This window comes from Diadema antillarum, unplaced genomic scaffold (genome assembly GCF_040938485.1).
Source record: "Diadema antillarum isolate AM-2024a unplaced genomic scaffold, OU_Dant_1.0 seq00000222_RagTag, whole genome shotgun sequence".
Classification (NCBI taxonomy): domain Eukaryota; kingdom Metazoa; phylum Echinodermata; class Echinoidea; order Diadematoida; family Diadematidae; genus Diadema; species Diadema antillarum.
This window is the reverse complement of record NW_027271276.1, coordinates 283,175-310,240: the sequence shown is the minus strand read 5'-3', so window position 1 is coordinate 310,240 and position 27,066 is coordinate 283,175. Positions and strand designations below refer to the sequence as shown.

At 37.7% G+C, this 27,066-nt stretch overlaps 1 protein-coding gene across 1 annotated transcript; it reads left to right on the top strand.

The window, feature by feature from the left end:
- Positions 1–1,592: 1,592 nt before the first annotated feature.
- Positions 1,593–26,599, top strand: LOC139729180 (G-protein coupled receptor GRL101-like). The gene is made up of 6 exons (XM_071640112.1): positions 1,593–1,735; positions 10,820–10,936; positions 22,879–22,950; positions 23,412–23,483; positions 24,659–24,730; positions 25,438–26,599. The coding sequence occupies exons 1-6, from the start codon at positions 1,593–1,595 to the stop codon at positions 26,597–26,599; spliced, it is 1,638 nt and encodes a 545-aa protein (XP_071496213.1).
- The last annotated feature ends 467 nt before the right edge of the window (positions 26,600–27,066 follow it).

Here is a 27,066-nt window from a genome sequence, read left to right as displayed (position 1 = left end):
AATGGCCAGGATTGGAATGCTCTATTACATATTCATGAGAAATTCCACTATCACCATGATCACAGCTATAGTCTTGATTCATCCTGAAATGTAGTGTATGCAAGCACATGAAAACTTGTGCTTATTTGTTTATGTGCATGCATTTTACCCTCTATCATGCATTCAGACTAGCAGTACCCAGGGTAATCCATCATGAATTATTGATAAAGCATTCATGTGCCTAGGAACAAGTAGAGATTAAAAGCCTAGTCAGCAGAGCTCTGAAAAGGTGGTATTCGTGGTATTCATGTCTATTGTTCAGAGTCATTATAAGCACACACTCACATACGCATTATTGGTTCTAGTGTACTGTAAAGTTCAATTTTGTATACAGAGGATTCAAATTTGACCAAAATCTGGAACTTAACCTCAAAGTAAATCATGGATTTAACAAAACTGATTTGTGCTGTCATATTCAAATCACCTCCAACTATAAATTGAACACTATTCAGCTATTACTCATATATCAATGACAGTGTAATCTATACATCTATAGTTTAAAACTAATGAGGATCAAAAGTGGAAAATGTTTTTATAACACCTAGTATAACACACAAGGTGTAATGGAAAGCAATAATTTCCTTTCCTTTCATTTCATTTCATTTATTCAATTTTCCAAAAAAAGTGTAGGCCTAATCAGCCTGAATAACTTATGGATTTGCTTCGTTTGTATACAACAGAGGATAGTGAGACCGTTTTTCCGTTTTCGCTTTTTGTTTAGCATGCACTCTATCTCTGCAGTGGTAGGTTAGGTTTAGTTGTGTAGCTGTTGTGTGCGTTTTTTTATATGATTATATGACTGTATAAGTCTGTACGTAAGTAGGTATGTATGCGTGTATTGTGTGTGATTTGCTTCAGTGATCAAAGGCCCATTCACTACAGGAACCTTTCCTTTTGATACACCTTGTATTGTGTGTTATACAGCGACAGTAAAATACTAGTAAGCCGAGTTCCAAGCGCATACGAGCATGAAATCCAGATTCCCAAAGGGTCAGACTCCTCGGGTGTTAAATAGCATAAACCGTATACAGTCCCTCCCATTTTCAGCTTATCATTCCCCGACCTTGCGTCGGGAGTCCACAGCTTTGGATAAAGCAAGGAGCTACAGGACTGTTAGACTATGCGGTCCGCTTTGCTGAGGTATCACAACACAAGTATTTGGGAATAACCCTGTCATCGGACCTAAAATATTGAATACACACTTTGACAACATTACCAACAAAGCAAGCAGTATGCTTGGATTCTTACGGCGTAATTAACCTTAATAGAGCTCCTCCTAATGTCAAAGTGCAGGCATAATATAAGGGGTATAGAGTCTAGTCCGCCCTCACCTGGAGAACTGTAGCCCTGTTTGGGACCCACACGACACACTTTGAGGCTTATCCAAAAAGTAGAGGCTATACAAAGAAAGCTGCCCGCTTTATAACCAACGATTATGATTATGGAAGCTCTGTAACAACCGTGCTCCAGAATATCAAACTACCTACCCTGGAACATAGGCGTCACATGAACAGCAATAATCTATGGCCTGGTTGATTCGCCCTTTGAAAGACATGGTGAATTCAATCCTGAACCACTTAGAAGGACCAGGAGTTGGAAGCCTCTCCAGATTAAGCTCCCTACTTCCAGAACTGATCTCCATCTACATTCATTCTTCCCAAGAACCACCAGATACTGGAATTCCTTACCACAAGCAGTAACCGATATAGCTGATCCAAATTTATTCAAAGATACATTATTAAAACACTTTGAGTAATGTCCCTCCTACCACGGGTGTATACCATGACCTCTATGTATGAACCAAAGTTGAGTGTTGCTCTACCAGGGCTGATCAACCTATACCGTCAAGATCAAGATCAAGGTGAAAGTAACGTTGTCAAATCCGAGACAAAATGAATGCATTCCATTACTTTGGACACTTGATACATTCTTACCGTCATCAGGCTACTACTCCCGCAAATAACGCGATTGTTATAATTATTCTTCAAACGGTTCTAGTTCGTTAGTTCAGGAGGTTCGTTAATTCATCAACAAAATAATACAAGGTTCGTAATTCCGAAAGTTTTTTTAGTAAGCATCGGCCCTCCTTACATTATCGGATTATCAATTATTATTTCATTCAAACTTTGAGAGGATAATAGGCCTTCGTTCAGCCGCTGAATTACTTTTGACCTCAGGAGCGGATAGAAAAACCCAGCGTGGGGGGGGGGGGGCAATGAATTTGAAGGTAAGAAAATCAACAAGGTGGAGCAGAGAAAAGAGTAAACAAACAACTGTATAGAGTGAAAAAATACTGATATTGTGAAGCAACTCATCTCTTTGTCATATCACTCAACAGTAAGAAAATATTATGAACAAAGGGGAGGCATCAGGCGGATTAAATTTTACCTTGCTGGAATCCCGTGGCTGGCAAGCGAGGTGATGGAACGTAAACCGTGGACGAGTTTACTGATGACGAGATTAACTAATTTAAGCATTAGGTGTTACAAAAGCGCTTTCCCGCACTTTTGATTCTTAATAGTTCGAAAACTATATATTTGATAACACTATTATTGATATGAATAATAGCTGACTGACGTGCAATTTAGTTGGATGTGATTTGAATGTGAAAGCGTATATCAGTTTCATTAAACCCATCATTAAACATACAGTTAGGTTCCAGATTTTGGTCTAATCCTTACACTCTGTACATAACTATAGAACTTCACACAGGAACCAATGATGAGTGCGTGAGTGTGTGCTGACCACTGACCCTCAATAATTATGGGCATGTAATACCAACTTTTCAGAGCTCTGCTGACTATAGACTTCTGGACTCTTGCTCCAATTAAGGCACACGAATGCTTTATAATATAGGTTTTCCCGGTCAATTTCATACTTTTGTCACTCAAATTCATTAATGTGCATTCAAATTCACGCAGAGCACGCACGCGAAAATATTGGGGCATTCAAATTCAGAATCCGAGCGATCAATTTCATTTATGAGCGTTCTATTTCGTTTTCGTGAAATCAAATTCACGATTGGGCATTCAATTTCAAAATGCGAGCACCGATTTTCCTACTCGTGCATTCAAATTTCATGCGATAGTCAGGTGATAGTCCCAATGAGCTTGTTTGGAGCGTTCAAATTCATTTTTAGGCGATCAAGTTCCTACTTCGTGCAATCAATTTAACGAAGAAAATGGAGGAGACTTTTAAGAAAGGAAAAAGGGCCAACACAACCAAGGAATTCTTGCATATAATGTAATTAGGATTGTTTACATGTTCTACATTGTTCTCTGTTCATGTATTCTTTGTTATTCATCTCAATAAAAAAAATTCAAATTGCAATGTCCAATCAGCAGTGCATCCAAACAACACAACGACTAGTAATCATATTTCTTGATGATACTGCAACGCCCCAACACCAACCACATAATGACAATTCATCAATTTAAGACAAACTTACAATTACACACACAAATCTCTCACATAGTCCCGCAAAATTAAATCAATAAGACAGCAATACACAACAAACAACACTTATAAAATGCTCATGTATTAGTTTCAAAATAGTCGAAATTGTTTTTTTTTTCCTCGAAAGTGTCAACCACCCCTCCGTATTATGCTCGTCTGTAGGCCTATACAGTGCCTAATTTTTGTTTGTTTCATTTTCTATCAAAGAAGATGACTGGGTAACCCATATGCAGCTGCAGAAGTTGGTCTTCCATATGGGGTCCAGTTAGATGTTTTGCTCTTTGCGATGAAGAAATGAAGTAGGATCTTTTACGTGCATGAGTTGTGACTCTTTTACACGTGGGACCTCCATTTTATGTCCAATCCGAGGGACATGCATGTGCCCGTATATTCCAATTTGCTAAGCGCGAGTTCAGAATTGTCAATTAACAGGTGGACCTCTACTGCAAAATAAATAATCATCATAAATCCCAATATATTCAATGCCAAGTGAGAAACACATGCATACACGGCCCCAAACTAACTAAATTCAGGACTTCTTTTAAATTGAATGCAGTTATTTGGAACATGGTTGCCTATTCACGAATTTGAATGACCGACGAGATTCCGTTGCCAGCTTGACATGAATTTGAATGCTCATTGATGAAATGCGTGCTCCTCTCTTAAATTTCAGTGCTCCGATAGTGAATTTCAATGTTCCGATAGTGAATTTGAATGCTCCGATAGTGAATTGAATGCTCCGAGAGTGAATTTGAATGCTCGGATAGTGAATTCGAATGACCGGATTCTGAATTTGATTGCTGATTCAGTGCTGCGAGCGTGGAATGCGTGAAATCGAATGCTCGGAATAGGAACTTGAATGACAAAAGTATGAAATTGACCGGGAAAACCTATAATTCATGATGGATTGCCCTGGGCACTGCTTGTGTGACTTCGTGGTAAAGGTGAAATGCATGCACACAAAGAAAAGTAAGCACATGTTTCTATGTGCGTGCATACTCTTATACATTTAAGGATGAATAAAGACTAGCTGTAATAGTGGAATTCCTTATGAATAAATAATAGAGCATTTAAACCTTGGCTATTGACTATAGGACCATTGTTTGGGTGTTAACCACACATTCCCATACACGTCATTGACCCCTGTGCGAAGTAAAAAATTTGCAGAAGACAGAGGGTTCAATTTGAACCCTAACTTAAGAACTAATCTTGAATTCAATGAAACTGATTTATGCTTCCATTTTTAAATTACCAGCACCAAAATTGTACACTATTCATCAGGTATAGCTCATATCAGTATCAGCGGTTTCTGACATATGCAATCCCTATTCTAATGGGAAATGGTTTTTGCAACACCTAGTATGTTAACTATGACAGACATTGTGCCTCACAACCAAAAAACGTCGCCCGAGCTTGTTCGACATAGCACCGACTAATTCCGCAGTCTGGATTATTCGATTTTTTAATCACATCATAAAAGGATATGTTTAGGAGTGAAGAATAAACTGGTGAAATACCTTGTTGTCAGGTCCTCTCCGGAATAGTATTCGTCAAATTTGATTAAGCTGTTACTATTGCGCAAAAAAACGTTGAGGGAATCCACACTTGGCAGTTTCTGTAATTGGCTATTTCGTGGAAAGGGCATTATCGACCGTCCAAGAAGCGCCCCCAGCACATTCTCTTTAAAGTTCATTCAAAATCATGAAAAGATAGGCCTCATGGACTGAGAATGGAGCGAGTGGATCTCCTTGAACCAGATGGTCTCCTCCTTAATGACCCCAAAGGAAAAGCGGAAGCAAGAAATCCATCAACTCTTCCAAAAATATTTCAGAAAACTCCTGCTAGATCTCTACGCTGGCTAGTCTCGAACGTGTTTGCGCCGCCTTGGCCCGAACAGGTAAAAGAGAGCCCCATATAGAAATCTTTCCCCACAGAGAGACCGAGACCGATCAGGGCTCTATTTGATTATCCTAATATTTCATTTCGATAGATTTTCTTTCTTTACCAACTCTAAAATTAAGTAGAAATATAACCATTGTGTTTATATTCCTACCATCTGTTATCGCCGTCAGATCGATACATTATGCTTTTTTCTCTCTTTGTCATTTACTGGTCTGAATTTTTATATCCGCTCTCCGTTTCTCTTTCAAAACATTGATTAATAGGGGCTTACAGCTAAACAAGCTTGCTTTCCTGTAGGTCCCGTCATACTTCTCTTTGTACAACTTGATTTCGATTTCGACCAGATATTATAATTGCTGTGTATATCATATCATTATATATCATGATATGTTTTTTTATGTTATTCACAAGCTACGAGAACCTGTGCTATCACTTTCGATGTATAATTTGGATATCATGAGAAGTATGAAATAAATTGAAATATATCCTCTCCCTCTCTCCTTTGAGTTCTTTACCATCAATACAGTTGAAGGGGTCGGTGCAATATAGTGCTAACCCACACTTTTGTCAAAATTGAGTTACATGCATTTTCATAATTTTTATCCTTCACTCTAACCTCTGTAAAAATATCATATTTGAATTCAACCAATAAGATGGTAAAAATGCATGCATTCATGTTTTATTAATGTACAATGTATGGACTTTCCAAACATTCAACAGCGATTATCTCAAAATGACTATTGTGTGGGTTAGCACTATGTTGCACCAACCCCTACAGTTCTGTTAGAGTCATCACTACACGTCATCACCGTGTTACATAATATTTGAATATGTAACACAGTGATTACGTGTATTGTGAGACTCTTACCAGATTATTGTTTTTGTTATTATAGAGTGAGTACTTTTCTAGTCTTAACGGAGAGGTTCACGTCAATTAGCTAAGTGTGTCTATATTGTTTTTTATTGACCTCTTAGAATATTTCATTTGTGTTTTGATTATGCACCTATAGCTCTCTGCATTTTGGATTCTGACTTGTTATTTTCCCTCAATTTCTGCTTTTGCTAGCTTATAAACGCACTATTTTCCAGATCATCATTGATGAGTATAGAAAATAATGCGTGCTATCATCAAGGAGGTTGGAGAGAATGAGGTTACAACAGTCTTATTTCCTTTGCTAGAAAGTAAAACTTGTGTTTTTGGTATACGAAGTGCTGAATGATGTCACAATGCTCTGCAAAGACGTGTGAGTGTCGGCATGTGAGTTGAGCATCAAGTTACTGTGCACACAATACCAGATGGATTGCCTTCAGAGGTGGAAATGAAGAAAATGAATAATGTTATGCGACATTTCTCTTAAGCTCCACCCTTAATTATTACTCTTTTCGATTGCTATATCTAATTTTTGTACACGTCGCAAATCATGCAATATAGATTTTTTTTTTGTCATGAGGCCTATAATATTCGTACGTATTTTATTATATTGTGCTTCTTTCAAACTGGTAAACAACATGAGTTGGCAAAATTTATGTACACTTTGAATTGATTATCACTTTTTTAGTTTTGTGGGATATAGGTTGTGGCATTATTGGTTAAGAAAATGAAAGATTGCATAGAGAAGGAATTTATAACTAAACACATTAGGAAGTTCGACCTTCATTATCATTGACCCCTATGGGACTATACAATCTGTATGCGATATTTGCGCTTTAAGTCATTAACACTGATGTATTGCTGTCGATTCGATCAGAAACCTTATACCCATGGTCTATTTATGCCACAAAAACCTTAGTGTAAATGCCACATTCGATGATATTGAACGCTCTACTTAAATTCCAAAAAAACTAAAGCACATGGTAAAGTATTAAAAACATTGATTATGATCAGTTTGGAATTTGGGTGACACTGTTATACTGTTGCTGGTAATATGCAGACAGCATTGATTTGAATGATATCTAATCGTAGTCCCTCTTTATTCATCATTATCAGATCGGGTTTTTTATTTAACTCTCACTGAATGTTATCGAAATGTCTGCATCTTATTTGCTATAGTCGTTAGGATTCGAAGGTCGTAATGTTTGCTTTGAGGTAGATTTTGTTTTAAAAATGTCCAATATGTTATTTCGGTCCGTATATTATACAACATGTTTATCCAGCAAGTATTGGTATCGGCATTCACCACTGTTCACGTTGCTGTAGTGGTGAAACAGCTGTCTACCATTCTCTGGAATCTATTCTCCTCCGCTGTACTGATAAACCAGATAGACATAAAATGTGGCCAAACTGTCTTGAGAACCTTGTGTATGTGTAACAATATTGCCAAGCTCTAAATTTCAAGTGGTTTCTCCAAGATTGCTCATTAATGTTTCAAGAACACAGTCATATCGTTGTGATAATTAAAAAAAAACCGTTTGATATGTTTCAGCTCCATACAACAAAGTGGCAAAAAAATGAATAAGAGCTCCCGCTTGTGCTCCGATTTGGTTGTGACATGTTTCTCATGAGTTTATAGCGTTTGCAAGTTGTGTGGTTGAAATGATATATCTTTGATATCAGGCTGACGCAGAACAAACATCTCAAAAAAGCTTCTCAAATACGCTTGGCCGAACCGTAATTTATTGTTATCGTGCTAGATTGATACAATATGTACCTGTTTCTCATTTCTAAACAATAAACAAGAGGGTCTAAGATGTCACGGTAGACCCTGATTATCTAGAGCCGACTGCCACTATAACTTGACCGTTTCGCGCCATTTCAGGGATATGATACAAAAGCGGTTTGCTCATGAGTAATTACACTTCTTATTCATTTGCTCACAGTAAATGACAAAAGAAGCTTTTAAGCAGTCCCCTCCATTTCCAACAAAGTCTCTTTGATACAATAAAGTTACAGCTTATAATTGTATTTCCTTTGACAGTATTTTCCTTAATTGTTGAAATAAGCTGCATTATTCTGCATTATGTATTTTTAAAATGGTATGCATTAATTTAGTTTTGTTGGAAATGAAATAAATGAAATGAGAAATGAAAAGAGCAACTTAGTTGATTTGTTAGTTTGGTGCAGTACCTTAATGACGTGAAAACCTTACGTACTCGGTTGATGATCTTTGTTGTCTGTTAAATTGAATCCATGTTTTTAGGGTGTGGTGGAACATGTTTTCTGAAATAACAGGTCAAGGGAGAAAGACGCCTATACCTGTTTATACTCAATAGGGTAGCTTGTGCTACGTGGCCTCGGTGTGAGGCAACGATTGACTCCGAAAACATGCCGAAAGTTTTCTTTTTATTATATTTTTTCCATTTTTTTTACTTATTTTGCCTTGATTCTTTCGCTTTCTCCTCTCTCCCTCTCCCCCCCCCCCCCCCTCTCTCTCTCTTCCCGTGGGTGTGTGTCTCGCCGGCAGACACCACGTGTCATATTTAATAAACACGTTTAATACTATTTGAAGATTACTCTTGAATAAAAATAATGAGACCGACCAAATTATTTGATCCGTAATCATTTTGTTCGGAAGCATTGCTCTGTTGCAGAGTTAGTGTGAAATCATGTGGTTCCCTGTTATTAGTTTCTGTGTACCATATCGAAACGTAAAGTAATCGTGTAAACTTTACTTTGTATCAAATGATGTTCATTCTTAGAATACCATTGTCGCTTTTATACGATGCGATCCTATTTTTTGTTTTCATGACTCCCGTCTCTTCCTCGCGAGCAGAAACTGTTTGAACCTACGTGCGAAATCATAATTATTTCACGAAGCGCCGAGAATTGGGCAAGAATGTGCAATGACAGTGCATGGAATTATCTTTATTCCTTTGTTATCTCTTATAGATATTCGACAATGGGAGTCTACTCTACTCTGTGTATTTTATTGGGACTGCTTATTTTACGAGCAGGTAAAGTATAATAATCCTATATCAAGAAAATGCGCTGTTACTATGCAGTATTATGTCCCCCCCCCCAAAAAAAAAAAAAATTACAATCAGATTTTCGCATTGATAACACCCAATATGATTAAAATGTCTAAATGCTACTTTAGAGTCTTAAAATATAATATCTTAGCTCTATTTTGCAGAAAACCCCATTCAATTTGGTTAAGTGGTCACATAGAAATGTGGGTTGTTGTATAAAAAGCATGTTATGAGTGTGATTCTTCCAAGTTTAGCACTTCGATGCTCTTGTGTGTGAATACAATAGACATCGATTGGAGGGAAGAGATTTCTGACATCCTCTATGAAACTCCTCATTTCTCTTTGACCACTAAAGCAAATCGAATTGGCTTTTCTGCAAGATGTGGGCAATGAGTTATTGTTTCATACCCTGAATTTGTATTTAGATTGATTCACTATTTTTAAAGATATCATTGCGGTGGGTCCCAATGCATTTTTTTTTTTTTGGGGGGGGGAGGGGGGACATGCGATATTGTAGCAGCTTTATAACGCTGTTAGCTTTGCTTACTATAGGAAGACATGGAAACCCGTAACGCTTGTGAGAAAAGAGAGGTTCGCTGTTTAAGTGCAATAGTCGCGCCGCTATGATATACTAGGCTTGCTGAACCAAACTAATAACATTTCGCAAATGTACCAATTGTTATTATAAGTGACAAATTATCAAAGAAAATAGGATATAGCTACACATTGAAGACGATCTTTGGTGATAATAATCTGAGTGGAGACAAAAAAGAAGCAAGAATCACTGAAAGGACAATGTGCTAAGGAGATTACTAAATATCAAAAAAAAAATGATGCATAAAGTTAGCATATCCCATTTAAAAAGTGGCGTACTTTTGGAGTCTCAACTGACAGACTTCGAAGGGAAGAATGAAGGTCTATTTGTTCACACTGATACTACAAGTCATGTCAAGCACGCAAATATAACTGTTTGATTCACGGGTGACTCAATTTGATTAAGAAATTTTTCATCATAATGAAAATCATATACCGAAAAGCAAGTAAAGCTGAACGAAATTGCAATGTGCAAGTCATATCCTTCGTTTCAAAGTCCCGCTTACAGAAATTGCGTAGGTATCCAAGTATAACATTGGCTGCAATATAACGAATCTGCATGAAATTATCATTGCGAAACTTAGGGGTTATGTGACACCATGCATTTGAGACAAGTTGGTTGCTCATGGCAGTCGGACTGGTTTGATTATCAGTGATACGTTGTACTGTTTTATCTTCCCGATAAATATTACTAGTACTCGAATGTCTGAATCGACTCTGAATTGACTCTGAATTATGTTGTAAACGGTTATATCTATGATATATTGTTTACTCTTTGGCAAGTTTTGTTCAATTCCACTGACTTTTGTTCAATTCCAACTGACTGTTTGATATGTGTACTCAATCTCTGGTAAACATGGAATGTTTCGTTGAGCAAAGAATTGAACTATTTTCTTGATTCTAATCTAAAACTGATTTTCAGAGGGGCAGCCACTGGAGATCGGATGCTGTTCGCCCCCGATACAACTGGCGGACCAGCTCGACGCAAGGTGTCCAAGCAACGCAATGGCGAACGAGTGCGCCCCCTTCGGCTGTTGCAGTAAGAGATGATGCGCGGCAGATAGTATAATTATGCATTGTTGCTGTAGCTATCAATCAATCACGCGAGAGTATTATATAAGCAATATAGTACTATGCAAGCAGTAACCAATAATTGTTAAATGCTACCGCTTCATTACAGTGTTATTGTAATACACTGCTCAATAGTCAGGCTTTATGACCCTCACCTACGAAGGAGAGACTTAAACGAATTCAAGCGGTAGTGGTATGTATAGGTTGATAGCTGGTCCATATTACTTAGACTAATAGGAATTATTGTATTCCAAACTGCCTATTGGCGTTGAGGACGCCATCTACACAATAAACTAATATTCATTGCAATGTCTGACTTAAGAATCTATTCGAGCTTACGAATTTTTGGGTATAAAGCGAAGCCTGAGGAAGTGTGACATGTGTTACAAGCTGATGTAAGGATATCAGCTTAATCATTATGAACTCGATGCTATTCGACAAGGCATCTTGGTACTTTTTAGCGTCTCACGGAAGTGCCGGAAGCTGATGACTTCTTTATTAATTTACGATAACAACGCTAGAAGGACAGTCTCACAAGCGCCAAATTCAGGACCGGAAAGGGATTAATTTAAACTCACCTGGACCCTGTAATCTTTTAATTTTTTTTTCTGTGCCAATGAGTATAATGTGCACAAATTTCACACACATACCTGTAGATAAGAAATCAACGTGGCACACAGAGGGTTGACAAGTCTTCTTCAAGTCTTTCTCCACTATTTAGCTCGCTAACGAAGTTTTGATGCTGATTGTTACTGTGCTACCGTAAAAACCGACCAGAATCTGGATCTAGTTTGAGCAGGGAGGTGTTAGAAAAGGAGAGACAACTCCTGCTCTCCTTTGAAGTCATGCGCGGCACCGCCGAGAAGTTATGCGCTTAACTACAGGTTGAAATCAGGTGCTTTGACAAAAGAGAGCATCAATAATCGGGACTAGCGCTCTCACATCTAGAAATACTTGCTTCTACTGCATTTCGCTCTCTCTCTTTCAATGTGATGGCAACAATGAATTTGTGTACCTTGAATTGGAGCAGCGAATCAAATGCAGTGTAAAACTGACAATTTTAACAGCAAATAGTTTAAAAGCACGCTGGGGCACGCTTTAGCGGAGTACTTTATTTGAAAGATCAAAATATCCCAGATTAAAGGATAGAAAACTAACATGCGGAAATGTGCGCATTATTGAAAACTATTAGGTTTTTCAGAGGGCCTAATTTTCATTTCATTTCGATTTGCGCATTACAAATAAACTAGAATTGCATGTTTATAATATTGAATTCTTTCCTAAACTACTCTTAATCAATTCGAGTATTTCATTTAAAATTTTACGGGGAAATAAAGCTTGTAATTCAACGAAAGGTGAAATGCGTTCTTCGTCTCCGAACTTCGCCTTGCAATTAGAGCGGTGCGGAGCATGACTGCAAAAACGTGTAGTGGAATGCTACACATCCCATTGTAACGCTTTGAACCCAAACATGTTTTTGCATGAATTACGAAGAGTTGTCTCTCCTTTTCTAACACCTCCCTGGTTTGAGCTTAGGGAACAAGTTTACCTCAGCCACCCCTCCATTGAGATCTTCCAGCTCATGTCGTCGTCCAAACAGAGTGACTGTCTATCGTCACGTCCTCTCATTGACTTCTATAGTTACATTGAATTATTAGGATATGAGCATTATGTTGTAAACAATGTACTCAATAAAAAGAATGATGATAATTACCATTTATTATGTAGGGCGGAGACCCAATTAAACATGATTATGATATATCAAGTAGGGTTAATGTCATACGATTTTGTATATCATGCTCTATTTAAATCATAGTCTTCGCCAACATTTCATCGCTCGGGCTAACGCCACAAGTCATGGATCCATACGCATGTTTAAATTCGACGCTGGTGATCGAGCGGTTCAGGGTTTGTGATGGGACGCCAGACTGCCCGAGAAGGGACGATGAGTTGTTTTGTTGTGAGTATAGTTGACCTGATTACTGTCGAATCCCCGACGGAGGAACACTTTCTTTATTCGGTTGTTTCCTCTGATTGGGCTTTGTGACACCAAACACTATAATATGTGAAGACTTTATGTCGTCATCTGAAGGTGATTAGGGAGCTTTAGATTTTAGACGCGCGGACGTTCAAAGGGAAAAAAGCATGATCTGAGCGTGCGCAGTAGCGCGGGTCATTATACTGCGCACGCTCAGATCATGTTTTTTTCCCTTTGAACGTCCGCGCGTCTAGCTAAAATCTAAAGCTCCCTATTAACTGCACCATGGGGACCTAGGTCCATGACTGCACACAGAGATCACTGCAAAGAACAGTGTCATATATCTACTGAGTATCAATATCATTCTGAATTGGGAAACATCTTCTTTCATGAAGTACAATGGTGACTCTTGGATGAAAATATTTTGTATTTCGCCGGCGTCCTTTCACACCAAAACAAAACAAAACAAAACAAAACAAAAAACAAAAAATGTTATTTTGGATGAGAATAGCTAATATTTTCTTTAACTTCTTTTCATACTCTTATTGTAATGAACAGCCTTGCAATTTTAAGATTCGTCATTTTCACTGACGACGATGTTTTTGGAGTTGATGAATCAAAATCTAGAATACTTTGCGCCAAAGTTAAAAAAGGCGAGGTGGGGGAAGGGGGAAGGTGGAAACCTTGATAATAGTCATGTGCATTGTTTTCTACAGGTCTGTATCACGAACCATCCGCGAACTATACATAATATGCTTACATGAGACACCATTACTATCGTACAACATCTTGGTTTCTTTCTTTTTACCGACTGCAAAATGTATAAGCAATTATTGTATTTCTAACTGTATGATACTCAATTAGCGTTATACACGGTAACATTTTGAGGTGGCATTCTTGACCTATATTTTGTATCTCGCTTAGGTCAGCCTCATGTTGCTGTCGAAAACTCGTGAATCACTAGTTTAGATTCAGGGCTCCTATTTTTGTCGCGTTGTTGTTTCCTGAACGAGCACCATTGAATGAAGGCCTACAGATTCTCAGGATCATGCCATGTATGTATTATGTATCGATGCATGTGGTACATTGGAGACATGATGACGCGAAAGCTTTTAAAGGATTACAATTACTGCACCAGTGATTCAAGCATGGAGTTGTGTTATAGCTCCATGATTCAAGCGTGGGGTTTCTGTGTAAAGACAATAATAACAATTAAAATGATGATAAAGATAATAATCTTATTTATCCAGGGTAGCCTCTTCTGTGTTGCCATGGCTCTACCAGAGGGTCATTGCCATTATCATTACCTTAGCGTTGCAAGGTACTCATTTATATACCCGGGTCGAGAGTGACACAAGGACGTAGGCACTGGGCGGGATTCGAACTCGGGTCCTCCGATCGGGAGTCGGAAATCTTATCTGTGTACAATATTTCTCTTCCAGACCAATACCCCTGCGCTGTCCCGAATTTTGCCACATCCTCGGGTAACATCATCGCACTTTGTCCCTTCAACAACACCTGCTACCAACCTACTGCATCCTGCCAGAGTAACCAGAAATGCCCCATGAGGCGAGGATCTACGAATGAAGTTTGTAGTACGGGATCATTCATCTTGTTATTTCCTTTTTTTTTTTGCTTATATATATACACATATGTATACATATTTATACAGGTATATGTATATGTATAAATATATATATATATATATATATATATATATGTATATATATCATACATATGTATACATATTTATACAGGTATATGTATATGCATAAATATATATGTATATATATATAAATATATATGTATATATATATATATATAATATATCGAGAGTAAAGAAGAGACGGTATAGACGTAGCTTTTGAATCCTCACAATTTGATTTTACTTCTCGAGCTTTCGGGCCCTGCCCTTTATCAAGACTCTCTCCTCTCTCTCTCTCTCTATCTCTCTCTCTCTCTCTCTCTCTTTATATATGTATATATATATATAAATATATATATATATATAGACATATATATAAATACGTTTACTTACATATACATATACGTACATATATATATGTATATATATATATATATATATATATATATATATATATATATGATATGAGAAAGGAAGTAGAAATCGGTGCGTAGCTTTGACATCATTATTCCTCTTACTGTTCCTCCTTTTTGGAAAAGCGCATATTGTATATATATATATATATATATATATATATATATACGTAAAACTTAATGTAAATGCCTTAAGCTTTTGCCCCCCCCCCCCAAAAAAAAAAAAAAAATGCTGTTCCTGACCTTTGACGAAATCGTAAAAGAGAGAAGATGATAGTTTTCGTGACAATAAGACTGATTATAACTAGAGGAGGGAGAGTCAAGGTGATAAAAAAAGTACGGAAACCAAAAAAGAGAGGAACTGAGAGGAAATCACAATATCATTGTATTGTCCGCACAAGGTAACCACTGTAGTATTATTATTGCTCTTTCAAATGGCATGCCCTTTGATATTTCTCCGGCGGTAAAAAGCACCCACGTTGGCGTCTTGGTAGAGAGCGACAAGTAGTGGGTTTAAAGACCTGTGGAGCGATGCACGCATTCCCCAATTGGATTTACGTCCACAGTCTCCTGTTCATAACCAATCCACTTAACCGCACCACTAACAGCACAACGGCAAACAAAATAAATAATTTCGTTGTTTTCACCCAGTTGTAGAACAATGTCCCAACCGCTGCGTTTGTGACATCGGGAGCATCTATTGCACTGGAGAAGACGGCAACCAAAATCAAACGCCTCCACCAGAGGGTGTGAGTGTCTTGTCTCCCGGGACAAGGGTGTTGTAAGTTCATTTCCACTTCATCGAAATACTGTAGCATTTCATTGACCCCCGCCACGATAGACGTATAATGATTGACAGTGCCTTTTTCCTGCTAAAATGTAGTATTACATTCAGAGCAATTCTGTTCTATGCAAAACGCTATCCCCTTCGGGAGAAACCCTATAGGCTTAGTGTTCATTTTTACTTTATCGTTATCCAGAATTATACTTTATTCAATGAAATCTGTCAATGAAGGATAATTTTGCATCACCTTTGCATTTATTGGAGTGGATATAAACTTAATAACACTCCGGAATATGCTGAATATATATCGTATCTTATAAGCTTAGCATGCATGGAAACCATAATGACAGCAGTGGACAAAAAAATCAAAACAAACTAAAAACGGCTCGCACTGGTAAACCATTACTAGTCAACCGGATGTTGCCTGCATTACCACCACCATGTCAGTGGCAACAAGAATAATAAAAGGGTGCTACCTGATTACATTATGCTTCCTAATATAGGCCTAATAAAGAAACTATACTAACTTGTCAATAACCATGCTTTAGATATGTAAAGATACGTTTAAACTGCCATATGGCATATACAATTGAAGACAAGGAAAGACATAAATCTAAATTTGGAAAGAAAGTTCTCAGTTAAAGAGAATAATTGTGCAGGGATAATTTCGTGCCACAGTTCGATTTAATTGCGCTACAGCCAGCGTTTAAATTGAATAGATATTTCACTTCACTCTCTTGACATATTATACTAGTAGACGCTGTATATTCGTCATAACAGCGATAATAACGATTTCACATTCTAGCATAGCATACAGTAATGTAAATTGACTAAGCATTATAATGACGTCAGCAACAGCGTGACGTCATCTTCATACTTGCAATGCTTTGTTAACATCTCTGGTCTATTTGTTTCTTTTATTTGTTTATCTGATTGTCTTGTTGATAAAAAGGATCCTTATTGTGATTGAGCTCTGTCAGGAATTAGTCATTTGATAGTTATCATCATTGTTATTATTATCATCATTATCATTATTATTATTATTAGTAGTAGTATAATCATTATTCCCATTATTATGATTATTATGACTATTATCATCATCATCATTTTTGCCGTTGTTGTTGTTGTGGTTGTTGTTATTGTATACCTAGATTATGACGATGTGTTCGATATTTTTGTCCCACTACAGTACTTATATTGAGTTTAGGGGGAGATGCGAAATCAGACGAAATGCGTCGAGGGCGTTCGTGAATGGAGCCGTAGTCATCGACTTGGCGATCGCGCCTTATCTCGACACGCTGTGAGTATCAGCAAAGTACATACCACGTGCATGCTGTCGCCAAACCATAAGCTTCAAATTTGAGGTTCATTCCTCCAGCATGGCTCGATTTTTTTTTGTCTTCCTTGTTATCTACAGAGACCCGCTGTTGCGTTGCTTAATCACCTAATGTTGCCTATAGCCCATCTCCAAGCACATGATTTACTCACTAAAGTAATTATATATAACGTATGGTAAACAAACAAACAAACAAACTCTGACGTACAAGAATCGACGTGACAACACTTTTCTTGGTTGTCTTTCTTTTTTTTTTCTATGACAGAGTGGTTTCAGCTCCAATGCCAGTAAGACAACGGTATGATTTGTTCATTGAAGACGGTGCCTTCCAACCGACTTCGTATCTTCTCGCGTTGTAAGTATGCGTTATGATGATGGTGATGATGATGATGATGATTTTTTTCTTCTTTTTTGATGACCCCCGCCAGGAGGTGAAACCTACGACCGGCGAAAGTTGTGTTTTCGATGCCATATCTGTATCCGTCAGTCTATCTTACTCTTTGTTTGTCTGTGGACAAGATAGCTTTAAAACAAATAATGAAATTTCATCAAACATGAAACTTGAGTAGATAATGAAGTAAGAGAGAAATGATTAAATTTTGGGGTCATGCGGACAAAGGTCAAGTTCATAAAAAGGGTCACGGGACATAAATGAGTTTAATATCCCAATAATCCTAGAACAAATGATTGAATTTTCATCAAACTTGCGAGGTGTGTTTACAATGATGTAACAAAGAACAAATTTAATTTCTAAGGTCATGAGGTCATAGGTCAAAGGTCATAGGGGACCAGAAGTATATGAAATAAGCTTAATCTCCTAATAACTCAAGAGCAAATTATCAGATTTTCACTAAATTGCAAGGTGTTTCCATAATCTCGTAAGAAAGAAACGATTAAATTTGAGGATCTTGAGATCAAAGGTCATAGGGGTCATAGAGTACATGAAATAAGTCCTAATCACCCGAGTACGGATAAGTGGATTTTCACAAAAGTGCAGACTGTATTCATAAGGAACCAAAAAAGATGTAATCAAATTCGGGAACACGACGTTACAGCTCATAGGTCATAGGGGTCATAAAGGACATAAAGTAAGCTTCATCTCCCAATAACTGAACAGTGGATTATCAGATTCTCACCAAAGTATATTGAAGCGTAGATGTCCCTACACCAATATCTTTGTGTCGAAGATACTGCGTACTAGATGGCGATATTTTAATCATGGCTGCTTGGTGGAGGTCTGCTTTCTCGGAGTGCCCTTCTACTCTTTCCTTGCATAGGCCTACTAGCTTTGAAGGGGATGGCTAGTAACCGATCAGTGGGAGTTAGTGGGAATGCTGGGAGATGATTGTTCCACTTCTTGTGGGATTCATTATATGTCTATTGTTGTGTGAAAATTATTTGCTTCAGAATTTAATGGTCTCATATTCAAGTAATGTGCAGTTTAATGTTTCCAGGTTAGCATGCCTGTACAGTGATGGGGCGATTAAACTGCACATTACTTGAATATGAGACCATTCTGAAGAAAAATAATTTTTCACACAATATATATATATATATATATATATATATATATATATATATATGATGTACTCTTCGATGAATCCCACAAGCATTCCAACTGATTCCCACTGATCAGGTACTAGCCATCCCCTTTAAAAAGTTGGGATATTGGGGAATCCTGGAACGCTAGAATCAGAGCAATTTCAGTTTTGATATAACATCGATATTTCATAGTATATGGTGGCCGTTTAAAAGCGATAATGAAGATGATGATATTAACAATAATGGAAATGATGATGATGATAATAATGATGATGATAATAATGATGACAATGATGATCATAATGATAATAATTATAATCATCATGATATCATTTCTTCATTTCCATCAAGCAGGAATAGACTCATTGAAGCCTGTCATGACATAACTTTGAATTTCATAGTATTTTTTATGTTCTTTCCGTCAGACTCTTGTGAAATGTAATGATTATGAAGAAATTATGATTATGAATATCCTAAAGAAATTGAAAAGTTGATCTCCAAGTTTGGTGTAGCATGCTATTATTTCCAATTCAACTCTATACATCCAGGTAAATTTCAGCATGTTGTGGACTGGCATTCAATTCATGGAAAAATCACTATGATTTCAGTAGTTACCAGAGACATCATCCACTATGCTGAATTTGTAGTTGCGAGACTAAACATTCTGATATAAATACTTGACACCAACTTAAAAAAGAAATTGAAATAGCGGTAAAACCGCGGAATGCTTTTGGATTGAATAAACAATGGAGCCTGCCGTGCATACCATAATCGACCGACATGAACAAAAGGCATCTAAACAAGTCATCTGCTTGCATATCATGCAGATTTCGTGCAAACACACGTGTGCTTTTGTGCCTGAAGCTGGTAAACAACAATGAAGCAAATAAACAGACAATTTTATGCATAATTGTTAGGTTTGTTGAAAGAAAATTTTGCAACAATAAAGGGATGAATTCTCCAATTCTTTATTTTTTATTTCTTTGCTCAGTGTCGGACTCATGGGCCCTGTTTCCCTACTGTCGTATTTATGGACCTTATTTGCCTAGTGTCGAGCTCATGGGCTGTATGACTGGTGGGTTGTATGACTCAGACTTTTTTTTTTTCAATGCCGAACTCATGGGCCGTATGACTCGTGAGTGTCGGTCTCGTCGGTCTCCTTCTATCCATTGTCATATTATCATCGCTGATATAAAAGTTGAGAGTTTGTCTTACTGTACTTTTATTGATGTTCTCATTGAAGGATCTTAAGGGGGAGTTCACTGTCTAACATCACAAGCCTGATGCTCGAGGGACTGTCAACACTGACCTACATGTAAGTTGATCATTTTTGCATCTCTCTCTTGTAAACCCCCAACAAATTTATTCGTTATCATTTATTACACCAACGAATTTCTGGTGATGAAATTAGCTGTATTCTTAAATGTCATGAATATGTGGAACCAGACCGCTTAAAGGAGCGATTAAGATTATATCATATTACTTAACTATATCGCTGTCTAGAACAAGTGTCAATGGAAACTTAAATTAGTTTGCCACATACTGGACTACAGCATAAAACTAGTCCTACATGACAGTCCAGCAGGACGAAGTAGCATTTTTTTTTGTGTGTGTCCAGCAACAGATTTAAGTTTTCAGTATTATGTAGAGTGCGAACATAGACTTTCTTCATCTCATTTTGATATAAGTACCATTCCTTTCTATCTTCAGGCAGTTCCATCCGAATATAAATTTGGCTTTCTTTAAATCATGTAAAGTAGGCCTACTTTGATATCAGTGCTTTACCACATTTATCATTAACAGTTTAATGACATACAAAACAAACAAACAAACAAACACCGAATCATGTTACCGATTGGCTAGGTGTAAATCTTTCTCTACACTAATTTGCCATCATGACATTATTTTCCGAATCATAGTGTAAGAAATGAATATGGTGGTATCAATAAATATTGATGTGTTGTTGCTGTCATGATCTCGTTTTATGTCACGTAGTTTCAAACTAGTTTACTAAGGGAAAACAAGTTGGGTATTATAAACAGTGTACGGAATAGTTGCCTGTGACGTCATGTTTTGTAGTATGATAGTTCGCTGTCGTCTGAATCGATTTTTTTGTGTTGTGCTCTCCATAGAATATCAGAAATGTGTTATTGAAGGGATCCAGTATCAAGCTCAAATGGACAGAAAAGGTTCAACTTTCATATATAGATCGCAAGTGTTTGTCATTTATACCAAAGTTCAGCTTTAATCGACAAAAAATGACGGATTTCATGTGGGAGCACATTGCATATAGTTTTACGGATGTTTGAATGATTTCTTTGATGAGTAATAAAGGATGAATGGTGAATTGCAATCATGAATAAAGACAATGAACAGTGTGCCACATTTTGATTCCATTAAAACAGGATTAAAAACATTATAAATTCATGCCCCGTACATGTATATCACATCAACAGGAATTTCAACTTCAACAGGATTCGTTCACTCGCGGCGGGCACCTTCATAGATCTCATAAACCTGGAAGTTTTGTAAGTACAACAAAGTACTAAATGGTCGGAATGAGGATTCATCTTAACTGTTCGTGGTGGGGTCATAGGGCATTTTGTCTATTTATGTGTCCGTCAGTTTTTCCATTTCCTTCAGTGCTTTCTCTCCCTCATAATAATAATGAAGAGTATGATAAGAAAATGTTACAGACGTAAATTTAGTAGTATAAGCAGATGAAAACTTACTTTATCGGTAAGACCATGCTGAAAATCAGCTTCAAAACACACACACACACACACACAAATACGTTTTAGATGATTCAAGTGATGAATGAAGGAGATTCTTTAGGACAGTTGTTATCATCTTTTATGTTCTTTAACCCTAAAAAGACTGGGGAGGGACTGTTTGGGCCCCCCTCGACATTTTTCACGATAAATCTGTAACGTAAAAATCTCGCGCCGCGGCGTTTTATGACTTTTTAAAAAAGTCTTGCGCAACTTTTGAGACCAAATTCGCGACGCCCGGGTATGCGGTTATGAAGTTACGCAATATTTTGTAGTGCATGTCAGACCCAAAATTGCTCAAAAACGTGATTTCTTGTATAATAAATACACTCAAATCCAATGCAAATTCCGTTTCTGACCAAAATTCATAAATGTATCATTATTTTTACTTTTATTTATCAAAATCAATTAATTTCATGCTGTTTATGATCGGAATAGTGTCGCCGATGATTTCCATCGAAAAGTCAAAAACGATGAAATGCATAAGAAATTAAAAAAACAATAAAGAACACAAGAAAAAAACTGATACCGCCGTTTTTTTGATGTACATTCAATAAGAATCCTACAAAGAGTACCTAGACCAAAAATTGGCAGTTTTGGGCCTTTAATTACAGATTTACAGCCAATTTTTAATTTTAATGCATAAATTAGCATAATTGATTTATTGAAAATAAATGTGAATAATTGTGAAATAATTAGTTATTCAGTTTTGTAGATTACCGTGTGGGTGACACGCGTGCCAATTTTCCTTGCAATCACGCGGTCAACGGCCAAGATCTTGCCCCTCCCCCCCCCCCAAGTCTTGCGAGGCATCAAAGTAGCCCAGTCTTTTTAGGGTTAATGTTTCATAGAGAGGGTTCAGACGTTCATTCGACTCTCTCGCCCGTTTTCCACCATTCGCTTGTTTCGAATGTGTACACGAAATCGTGTCTTTGTATTCCGTCGTGTCTGTTGGCCTCCCGTGAAGCGTGTATTCACGGTTCACACTGTGCGCCGTACCCGCCAGTGCCAAGTCAATGCAGTTATGTTTTGATATTGAAAAGGCATTGATAATCGTCTTTTTGCAATCTTTTCAAGCACGAATGCTTTCAGGATTTGTATAATGCGCCCCTTGCCCTCATGCTTTCCTGCGGTGATCGCGTGAATTTTAATGGGGAAGATATTCAAACCAAAACGTGCGTGACACATGCGATTAAAATGGGTAACCTTCTGCCAATTTCAAGTGTCTTCGAGTGATATATTATACATCTCAATTCACATTCACATTAAAAAAAAAAGTCCGACCGTCTCTTGGCATAATTTATTATCTAGTTTAACAGCGCTCCTTCGAAGTTTTTCAAACGCTGTCCATATCAAGCTTCTATTCTCAAATGTATAATCTGAGAATTGTGTCTTTTTTTCTTTCTATGTCGTTTCTTCCCTGATATATTCATATCTACAGAACCCTTCAAAGTAATGACATTGAGTATATAGAAACAGACGCATTCGATGGACTAATCAGCCTTAGAATACTGTAAGTATCAGCATTGTATAAGTCTTGATATATTCCTATATTTCTACTCTTATTCTGAAACGTTTTCCAGCTTTCCTATGCATCTTGTCTGTCAATTCATTCATGAACCTTTCATTGTTTATCATTGTCTATTATGATGCATTTCTTTGTTTTTGATGCGGAATACAGTCTCTAAAATGCTAAATGTAATTCCATTATTCTTCGATTAGCAACATGTTCAAGAAGCTTTAAGTCTCAGTACATCTCTCAAGTTGCCAAGTATTAAAACGAAAAAGTCTATATTTGTGAAATTTTAGCAAATCATAGTGAAATTCTACCAATGTTTCTCCCATATTGATATTTGGAAAAGATTAACAATAATCAAGATTAGTCAATTTATGATGATACTATAATTTCTACAACAAAATCCCACAAGTATTTCTTGGTTCTAACTTGTAAACTACTGTCTCCTCATGCGCTAGTGACCTCGGAGGCAACGAAATCTCCCGAATCGACTCGGGAGCGTTCTATTCCCTGATTCGAGTCGACGCAATGTAAGTTATGACGAGAAGCATGCAGTTCGAAATTACTACAAATGTTTGCTTCTCATCCTTGTGTATCGAAAATGTAGTAGGCCTACAAGAGCTTGCATCTTGCAAGATCATGTGGCAGACAAATGCTACAAAGATTTGGACAAAGTGTATCGGTAACTTCAGTTCGCCCAGTTGCCTATAACTAGAGGACAGAATGTTGAGCACTCTTCGAAAAGACTTCCCGAAGTTAAACTCTGTAAAGACTTCCCTAAGTTAAACTGCGCAAAGACTTCCCCAAGTTAAACTTCGTGAAGACTTCCCAAAGTTAATCTTCGCAAAGACTTCCCGAAGTTAAACTTCGCAAAGACTTCCCGAAGTTAAATTTCGTAAAGACTTTCCGAAGTTAAACTTTTGCCAATGTGACCGCGGATATTGAAAATGACCATTATCAGACATGGCACTATCTGCATGCTATACAACTAGCATGCCACTTTTGTCACATACAGTTATGGTTCCCTTTCCACTTAAGTCTTTCATCGACCTGCACACAAAATCCGACCTAATGTTTCGTGAAAACCAAACAAAAGAATGGATGTGTCACACTTATGTGATTGGTAACAATTTTGCAAAGATGATTTTTGATAGGAGGGATTGAAAATGCTTACTTACCGAATCAAGAACGTCAGTTGTTTTTTGCATGGTACAAACCGAACGTGAAAGTAACTTAGTAAAGGAATCAATGCTCCATTTAGCTATTTTTGATGACCTTAAAGGTCCAGTTTACCTTTGGGAGCAGTTATTTGAAAGATGTTCAGGATATCACATTTGACGCATATGTGTATGTCTGTTTATAACAAAATATCCTGCCTTATAAATTTTTGCAATAAAGCCTGAAATATAAGGAGATATCAATATTTTTCTCAATAAACCTAACAGTAGAAGGTGTAGTCTAGAAACATTTCTATTATAGCTATTGTTCACATTTTATGTATTTGACACTGCTGTATATCGATTAAACGGACTCAAATTTTTTCAGCGGTTGTTTCTATCCCTAACTCACATTTTGGAACTATTTCAAAGCACTATATAATGGGTTTTCGTTTCATAAGCGAATGATAAATTATGTCTTAAACCTTGCTAAATATAGCCAATATTACTATCTTTATCATATTTATTATCTGATTATCTTTCCCAAGAGTGTTGACAGAGGCTGAGCTGATCGAGCTTCCTGTCGATATTTTCGAAGGACTGGATGGACTCCGAGACCTGTAAGCATAACTTACTCTGTATTCATTTGATTAATGATTACAACACCTCAAAGCTTCACTTCTATTTAATTTCTTGGCTGAATGATAATCTCCTTGTGAATGAAGCAATAGTCTCAGTTTAAAAAAAAAGGAAAGGAAACGAACAAACCCAAACAACCTGAGCTGCATGGGCCCTTATGCTGGCAATGTAGGTCTCAATGATTCAGTAAAAAAAAAAATAGGCCATTAAAATTATTTGCAGCTAGATATCATTATTAAATGCTTAAACGAGTACATATCTATGAGGAATGGGGTATACCATACATATATATCAAAGTTGTTACGACCTTATCGATGTAAAGGTTCACAAGCAAAGCATCCCGTCCTTCTTATGTAAGATTTTCTAAATACCCTGCCATCTCTATGACTTTGCCTGTTGGATTATTACGACTATTACTTTTTCTTTACTTACCTACGACAGTAATCAATGGGCAGTAATACTACTTGAAGATGAAGAATTTGAATGACAGTTTTAATTTTTCCCCAGTCCTGATAATTAAATGTTCACAGTGGAAACCGTGAGACATTCTACGTCGGTGTACGTCGCTCTTCGGTGTGAGGAGTACGTGTTCAACCTAATCAAGTATTATACATGATGTTTGTATGCGTTTTTATAGATTCTACCTAATCTATGATTGTCATCATTTTCGTCTGTTTGGATTCCACAGATACGTAAGCGATTTCCGTCTCTGCTGTCGGGTTACGAATCTAGAGAACTGCAATGACTACGCACAGACCCGCTTCTCAACCTGCACAGGAGGTCTCCTCCAGTACCAGGTCTTGAGCGTCTTCATGTGGATCCTAGGCTTCAGCGCCCTGCTCGGTAACGCCTTCGTCTTGGTGATGCGTCTGCGTGAAAAGGGCGGCCGCAGCGAGAAGGCCCTGATCCAAGCCATAATGATCATGAATCTGGCGGCCGCCGACTTTCTCACCGGCGTCTACATGATCTTTCTGGCGTCCGCTGACGCGGCGTACGGGAGTAATTACTTCGTGCATGCCCACATTTGGCGTAAAGGTCCGCTGTGTAAGGTAGTCGGAGTCATCGCGGTGTTGTCGAGCGAGGCCTCAGTGCTGATGATCACCCTTATCAGTCTAGATCGACTCCAGGGCGTGGTCTTTCCGTTTTCCCGGTTTCACCTCACTAAGAAGTCGGTGAAGATCTCTGCGGCTGTTATTTGGATTGTGTCGGTGATAATGAGCCTCATCCCTCCCATTGTCACTCACGTCCTTTCCAACGGGGACAGCTTTTATATCTACTCTGACGTGTGCCTCGGACTTCCCCTGATTCGTAGCACAGAAGTAGAATTCACCTTTCAAAATTTTGACAGTACTGCCAATGAGAACAATCAGCCGGTTGTGTCAAGTGCGGCAGTGGGAAATTACATGTACTACAGTATCATTGTCTTCATTGGAGTCAATCTTCTTAGTTTCCTGATAATTCTGTTTATTTACGTCACTATATTTGTGTACGCCCGGAGGTCTGCGCGGAAGGCTCAGCGCACGCCCGAGCGAGACCAGGAACTTCGTCTCGCCGCACGCATGGCGCTGATTATCGGCACAGATTTCTGTTGTTGGATGCCCATCATAATAATGGGGATTCTAGCGCAGTCCGGCACGTTCGTGATACCGACAGAGCTGTATGCATGGTGCGTGGTGTTCATCCTCCCCATCAACTCGGCAGTCAATCCACACCTTTACACGCTTGGAGATCTGTACACTCGCAGACGTGAAGAGCGAGAGAGTCGAAAAACCTCGTCATCAAACTCTGGTGTTGAATATTTTCCAAAAGAGAAAAAGCCACCACAAGCTTCTAAGGAGTCAAACTTTTAATACATTCTTTAAAGTGATAGAGGCTAAATGGTGACACTGTCACTTACACCACTGTCACTTTTTGCCAGAAAAGTTCCTCTGAAATGTAGTTGAAACACACAAAAGATATGAGAATAGAATGGATGACGTGGACCCATGCGACTTTATAAAAATGTTGCATGGATTCCAGTTTATCAATGCATAGGCCCAACCTGTACGTGTGCTTATTAGTGTACATCCTATGTCCTAGTGATCAGCGTTAGCTGGATACAAACTCTCCATTCCATTCTTGTAAGACACTTTCATCTTTCATTGTATATACGAATATATATTTATGGGCAGCAAATTCATCTTTGCAAAATACTTGTGACACGACTAAGACAGTAGATGGAAGGGGGTTATCCCGTTCAGAGACGATTAGCTGTTAATCTTCATATAGAACAACGATCTTTTATCAAGATTCTGTGGAATAGAAAAAAAAATGAAGC